This window comes from Mus caroli, chromosome 5 (assembly GCF_900094665.2).
Source record: "Mus caroli chromosome 5, CAROLI_EIJ_v1.1, whole genome shotgun sequence".
Lineage (NCBI taxonomy): Eukaryota > Metazoa > Chordata > Mammalia > Rodentia > Muridae > Mus > Mus caroli.
Genome location: NC_034574.1, coordinates 24,942,916 through 24,950,518, shown reverse-complemented (window position 1 = coordinate 24,950,518; position 7,603 = coordinate 24,942,916). Strand labels below are relative to the sequence as shown.

The 7,603-nt window shown below is 47.2% G+C and overlaps 1 protein-coding gene across 4 annotated transcripts in view; it reads left to right on the top strand.

Moving 5' to 3' along the window:
• The window catches only part of Otof (otoferlin), a 94,342-nt gene that overhangs the window by 15,801 nt on the left and 70,938 nt on the right, over positions 1 to 7,603 (top strand). For all 4 annotated transcript variants that reach the window (XM_021161693.1, XM_021161690.2, XM_021161691.2 and 1 more), the window contains exon 2: positions 5,339 to 5,397. In XM_021161693.1, the coding sequence (XP_021017352.1) occupies positions 5,339 to 5,397 (59 nt within the window). The remainder of the gene's footprint in view (positions 1 to 5,338; positions 5,398 to 7,603) is intronic.

Below are 7,603 nucleotides of genomic sequence, written 5' to 3'. Positions count from 1 at the left end.
CCTCCTCCTCCTCCTCTTCTTCTTCTTCTTCTTCTTCTTCTTCTTCTTCTTCTTCTTCTTCTTCTTCTTCTTCTTCTTCTTCTTCTTCTTCTTCGTCTTCTTCATACAAGGTCTTATGTAACCCAGACTAGCCTTGAACTCTCTATGTAACTGTGCCAGCTAGTTCTTGTCAACTTGACACAAACTAGAGTCACTTGGAAAGGGGGACCCTCAGTTGAGCAACTGCCTCCATTAGATTGGCCTATGGACACATCTGTGCGTGTTCTCTTGACTGATGATTGATGTCAGAGGGTCCAGTCCACTGTGGATGCTGCAGCCCTGGGTGGGTAGTCCTGGGATGTAATCGAAAGCAAGCTCTGCAAGCCACGTAGAGCAAACCAGTGAGCAGTGTTCCTCCAAGGCCTCTGCTTCAGGTCCTGCCTCCTCCAGGTTCTTGCCTTGAGGTCCTGCCTTGGTTTCCCTCAGTGATGGACTGCAGTCTTTATGCCAAACAAAATCCTTCCTCCATGTGCTTCTTTTGTCCAGTGTTTTATTCACAGCAATGAATAACCAAACAAAGACAGTAGCTCGACGGTGACTTTGAACCCCTACTCCTCTGGGCCCTTCTTAGTTCTTCCTTCAACAGCTACATCCTAAGGACTGTATTTCTCCCATCACCATCAGGACTCTCAGCCCCATCAGAACCCTTTGCCTAGCTCTACATTCTTTGAAAATTTATATACACTCTCTCCTGGAATTCCTGGCTCACTGGCCAAGCTCTGGGAGACCTAGAACCTGTAATTCCTCTGTTATTTGTATTCACGCCTGGGTAACCGCTACTCTGACCTGCTAGGCAGACTTCATTTCCCCCTCTTCTGTGCTTGCACTTCATGCCGGCAGCCTAATTCTACCTTACAGAAAAGCTTCCCTGAGGCTGACACGTCTCTCCCTGAGGCTTGTAATAAGCTCTTAAAGATTCTAATTATCTCAGTTCAACTTTGTTCCATGATGGCTGAATGGCAGGCCTGACACAGGCTAGGGAGGGAAGACCTCTTGTTGCCTGTTGAAATGAAGGTACTTAAGTGTGATCAGTCCTCCGCGACTGCCTTGTCTCAAAGGTCTGTCTCTAGTGGGGCCAACTGGAACAGAAAACTTAGTCTATGCAGGTGGCATATTTTGTGCTGTGAAATCACATCCCGAAAGAAGCTAGGACATCAGTCACCCTGCACATAATACAAGCACTCGGCTCACCTGCATATAGCAGGGTAGCTGGGGGTGTGTATTTTTAAATGGCAAATGACATAAAGTTCCATTGTATTAAGATCCTGAACCCTCCAAGTCGTGATGGGAATATCCAATGGTGTGGTCTTTAATGACATTCTGAGCTCAGCTCTACACTGACTGGCCGGGGAGGAGATTGTGTCAAACCAAATAGCTCAGCCATCAGAGAAAGCGAGGGTGCTGTTCAATTTTCCATCTAACCTCCTTCTCACCTCACTGCTCTCCACTCAAGGAAAAGGCCATTTTCTCCATCTTCTCAGTGGCAAGAAAGGGGATAGAGCATTAGGAATTTTTAATGGGTTTGTCTGAGGCCATTTAAAATGAAGCTGAAATGCCAGTCTCTAAGACTGGTGGAGGAGGAAGTGGGTGATGAGTGGGAATGAACTCAAGTGAGCTGAGGGATCACAGCCCCCAGTGATACCTCGGGATGGTGGAGGGCCTCCGGCTTCCCCCAGTGAGGATAGGACTGCTTGCTAATCCTCCCAAAATATAGCTCTTCCAAAGGGTGTTTTGTTTCCTCGGTGCATCTCTCTCTGCACTGTTTCCGAGTGATTTGTTTAAGCAAATATTTATTTATATTCCCCCGAATATATTACAGGTATATGGAGGGAGAGAGAGTTCAGCTCTTCTGCCAGAGACTATTCCTCACAGCTGAGTCCCCAGAATCCAAGACAATGAGGTTTTTTAGTGCATCTCCAGGTGGAGATGAGCTGTGATGCATACACTCTACAGTGACTAATTTCTCTGTGTTTCAGGGCCCCTCCACAGGGCCAGAAGAAGCAACAGAGGAATGCTTTCTGCACAGTCAAACCCGACAGTGCCTCTCAGGCCTCATCGGCCCTCCATGGCTGAGTTTCGAAGCTCTTCATTCCTGGGGACCCCAGAGCACAGTCATATCCGAGGCTCATTAAGACCTTATAGGATGAAAAGGCCTTTGATTATTCAGAGCAGTGGATCCTTGGGGAAGCCCAATGCACACTAGTGCTCACCTGATTCTGGAGTTATATTGTGTGTGTGTGGCCTGAGGGAGAAATTAACAGAGGCGCAAAGCTCAGGTGTGATCTCTCACACTTCCCTCCCCTCAAATGCTTCGTGGAGCTTCTTCTTTTCGATTTTTGTTTTCTTTTGTTTTGTCCCTGGCTAGTGCTAAAGACTCTTCCCTCTCTTCTCTATTTCCCATCCGTTTTTTTGTGAACACAACTTCTCTGAGTTTTTCAGCATATCGTCTTTATCTTAGATGCAACTAGGCAGCCATTCCCATAAATCTCTGCCCCCCCCCATACATCACACATACACTTAAACACACACACACACACACACACACACACACACACACACACTGAGTTGTTTATGTGAACCCTGGCTTCCTGGTCAGGGGCCAGCTCTCCCTCCAGTGTCATAAAAGCCATTCAGGCCCTGGAAATCTCTTATTAAACAGAGTAGAATGGCTGGGCATGGTGGCTCACACCTGGAGGACAGCTGAGCATTCAAAGCCAGGCTATAGTGCCACACTGTTTCAAAACCAACAGGATGAGGCCACTGAGGACAGAAAATGAGAGTTCGTTCCTACAGGGAACAAGCCTGGCCCAGCCCCTTTGCTCACCTCCTTCATCTGTGTATGGCAAGGGTCAGAGGGCTCGTCCCACCTTTCCATGGCCGGGGGCTTGTCAAGAAGTGTCTTCAGACCTTCTGGGAGAGGACGGCACAGCATGTTTCCCTCATACCAAATCACTTGGCCACCCAGCCATGGCTACCAATGAGAGCCCATACTAACTCCCAGACAGAATTGTGTTCAAGTTGGGACAAGGCTTCCATAGACCGCTGGTTGAAGTTAGTGAGGATTTAAACATGTTTCCCTTTTAATTACAAAAGTAAAGTGTATGATCTTTAAGAAAAGAATCATACATATAGTCAGGGATACAAATCAGACACTGTTTGTCTAGTACACACAAGGGCGTTGTTTGGTTGTTAGTCACACACACACACACACACACACACACACAGAGCCAGGCGAGATGACACAAGCCAGTATTTGGAAGCCTATGTCAAGTCTTGAGAAATGAAGGTTAGCCTGAGCTACAGATAGAGTCTATCTCCAAAAAACAGCAAAACAAGCAAACAAACAGAAAACTAAACAATTAAATTCATATATGATATCTATAATGTACAGTACGAGCCTGAAGTGTGTATATGCTTTGCAGTATCTACGCCTTGCTCCACAGAGATGGTTGTTTAGTGATTTTGGTCTTTCCGTATGGATGTATTAAAATATATGTACATATACTGTGGAGTAGTTTTTGTTTAAGAAACAATATCCTATCACAAGGCTACCTGCTTTTGAAAAGTACGTTAATTGTAAGTAATAATTTAACGTCGATAGAATCCCAACCCTTCTCATAGGATGCCATGCCTCCCAGAACAGTGTGCCTCTCTTTTGTATGTATCATTCTTAAATCTCATACACACTCGATCTTGGGCATGTTTTATATATTGACTGAGCCTGTTCCAAGCCTGTGGCTTCCCCTTTACAGTCCCCAGAGGGTGGGATCCTGTGGACGTTGTCTTACTAGAGTCCCCATGGTTCTGTACACCAAGCATTCCAGTGACTGTTTCTCAGCGTGGTTTGGACTAGTAGGTGCATTCAGTCCTTGCTAGGCTATGCCCCTCTGCCTGCCCCTGTTCTCTCTTAATTTGATTCTTCCAGCAGCTTGGCCCAGACCGGATATGTCTGAAAAGAAGGTGATTTCAGCCTTTCCACTCAACAACCCCCATCGGAGGAGGCAGTGTGGGGCAGGGAGGGTGGTCTGAGACACCTATGTCTATTGCATGAGCCAGCAGGAAGGTAGGGTCTACGTGTAGGGCACAGGCAACAAGCTACCTAAGCCTGTCTTCTCTGCAAGGGGGCAGGGGGCACAGATATGGGAAGGGAGACAGAGTGGGAGAAGGAAAGACCTGGCCGTTTGTCTAGCAGAGAACTACCACCTAGGACATGGTGATTGTATTTCCAGTTAGCTGAGGTTCCTTTGCTCAATTCAGACATAAGCAGGCAAAGCAACAGCTCCCCTAGTGTCTGCAGCTCCTCAAGTCAACTCCCAGCTCCCAGAAGCTCTCAGTGGCTCACCACTGTGCTGCAGTTCAGGACTGCCAGCTGCTCTCAGTTACCAGTCCTGGTTACTGGCCGTTTTCAGTACCAGCAATCTTTGGTGTAACCAGCCAATGGTGCAATGAATGAGCTCAATTTGCTGGTAGAAACTGCCAACACACAAAGTAGAACTGACTGAGAGTAAAGCCATTAGGCCAGGTGTGGTGGCACACAGCTTTAGTCACAAGGCAGAGGCCGTCAGTGCTGCTTACACAAAAAGGAAGGGCGCACACACGCATGCTCAGAGTCCTGCTGGCTAACTGCAGACCTTTACAGAGTCATGCCAGTCTGCCCAGACATAGTGGGTCTGCCTGCTCTGGCTGGGCTGTCAGGTGGTAGAAGCTAGGCTGCTTGAGGACCCAAATAAGGATATTAAAGGAGAAGGTCACGAAGAGGCTGTGCCATGAGTCACTTGGGACCACATAGGACACCTTAGCAAAGTCTCCCAGAGCAGTCCTCAGTCATCTCTTAGACCCTAAGATTGAGGGGAAGTTGGGACCTAGTCTTGGCCCCAGAAGATCCTGGGAGGAGTTTGGATGTGGTCACAGAAGTGGTCTAGATGCCACAAAGCCTGGCAGGATGCAGAGCCTCATTGCCCTATGGCCCAGGTTTCTGCGGGGGCAGCAGGGTTGTGGGCTATCAGAGACCAAGGGAGGCCCCAGGTAAGTGGTAAGATGAAAATAGAGCACAGGTCCACCCTGGTGCCTGGACTAGCCTGGACTTTCCTAAATTTTAGTGATCCATCTATAAAATTGAGTTCATGGCCTTTCACTGCTAGAAAGTCAGACAAGAGGTTATATATGGGGACTCCCCTCATTCTGGAAAGAACTGCATAGCTAAAGGGTCAAATGCTGTTCTGACACTCTCAAGATGAGAGTGAGTGTCCCCAGCTCATTATCTAGACAAGTCTGACTGTAGGATCTCCTCTCTCCACAGGGCAGTCCTTCTACTCCCGGGTCCTGGAGAACTGCGAGGATGTGGCTGACTTTGATGAGGTAGGATATTTGAGTCCCTGTCCTCACCCCTCTCCAGCAAGCACCCCGTCTCAGCCCGATGTGCTGGTCCTAAACCCTGGGTGGCTTGTGTGTAGCATGCCTCATCTCTGAGTGACTTCCTGGGAGGAGCAGGTAGGTGGTTGTGGGGGAGCCTCCACTCAGCATAATCCCACAAAGTGAGCGACAGAGTGGAGCAATGGTTGCCGCCAGGTCTGAACCCTTCTGACCCCTGTAGAGAAAATACCCACCAGATTTCTAAACCTCAGAGTGAGTCTCTCTAAGGGGTCAGTGGGGTTGCCATTAGGGACTTTCCCCAGGGTTTCCTGGTATCCTTGGAGGAACCAGGCCACCAGAGCTTCAGAGATGCCCAACTCACACAGAACATCAGGGTATCTCTCCTGCTATGTTTTCAGACACATGCACAGTGGTTCTCCCTGCCCCCCAGAGGTGTTTGTTTGTTTGTTTGTTTGTTTTCTGAACTGTAGACTCAGATCACAGAGTATACAAACGACTCACTTCAGTTTATGTGCCACATCTCATTGGCCCCTGGAAGGCCCCGTCCCTGTCCTTCGGTATGAGTGCATACATGTGTGGGTTTCTCCCTGGTCCTCATTCTTTCCCCTCTACCCCACTTCTAATGTAGTCAGCAAATGCCTCTTGCTGTTCTATACATTTTGGCAAGGTTTGGACTGTTGTAAGCATATGTATGTTTGTTTAGTTAAATGACAATGTGTTAAATATTTTCTGTTCTATTTTCCACTATATACTCTTTCTAAGTTCCATCTGTGTTGCAAAGCGCTGCTTGGGACACAGCCAACAGTGGGTGACCAACCACTCTGGTCTGCCCGAGATGGAGAAGATTCTAGAAAAACAGACCTTCAGTACTAAAACAGGCAGGTCCTGAGCAAGCCAGGACGAGTTAATTGGTCATGTGCTCTCTACCAGGGCTGGTCCCTAGCTCATGCCACTGGAAATACAGAAAATGGTCTCCACACCTCACCTGAACCTGTGTGAGTGTCTTCCCAGGATAAGCACTAGAATCAGGAATGAAACACTTAAGGTGACCGACCAGGCACAGCCACTGCCTGTGCTTCTGTCAGCAGAGAGTGACCCTTCCTCCACCCACATCCTCGTCTACGGTTGGGGTTTCCCTCCCAGGCCCCTGGTTTTCACCAGGCCAACAGAGATCTCTTCTGGTTGCTAGGGGACATGAGTATCTCTTGAGAATGTCTTTAGCCTCTTACTTTCCTCTTTTGCAAATTGTCACCTTCCTAGCTGTTTTACCAGTTTACCTCTTCTTATTGACTTGCAGATCTTCTTAGTATATCCTGGTTAACAATCTCGGTTGATTTTAGATGTTAAAATCACCTGCGTCAGATGTAGCTCAATTGGTAGGGTGCGTTGCCAAGTATGCACAAAGCCCCTGGAGTCCATTTCCAACACTATATATACCAGATATGTGGCGTACACCTGTAATGAAGCATTAAGAAAGTAGAGGCAGAGGTTCAGGTCATCTTTAACTATATATCAAGTTCAAGGCTAGCCTCAGCTAGATAAGATTCTGTTTAGAATTAGAGAGTTGGGGGGTGGGGCTGGGGGTAGGGGGAAGACCTTTTTCCAGTCTATCAATTATCGATGAATGAGGTCCAAAGTCCAGCTGTTGCTTTGTGGATTTCTCCCAGGTACTCTGTGAGCTATGGGTTTTATATTGTGGAACTGTGGGAGTAGTTGCTATATTTCATAATTTCTCACTTATGCATAAGGTTTTCCTTCTTGTCCCCCGTGATGGTTTTTATATTAATTCCTATCTTATTGGATACTAAGATTGATACCTAAGTATTTGTGGCACATGACTGTAACCGAGTATTTGATAGACGGAGGCAGGAGGACTACAAGTTTGAAGCCAATATGGAGTCTTCCGTTTTACACACACACACACACACACACACACACACACACACACTCACACACTGCAAATTTCAGCTTATTTTTCTTTTTTTTAAATATTTATTTATTCATTTATTTATTTATTATATGTAAGTACACTGTAGCTGTCTTCAGACACTCCAGAAGAGGGCATCAGATCTCATTACAGATGGTTGTGAGCCACCATGTAGTTGCTGGGATTTGAACTCAGGACCTTTAGCAGAGCAGTCCGCGCTCTTAACCGCTGAGCTATCTCACCAGCCCCCAGCTTATTTTTCTA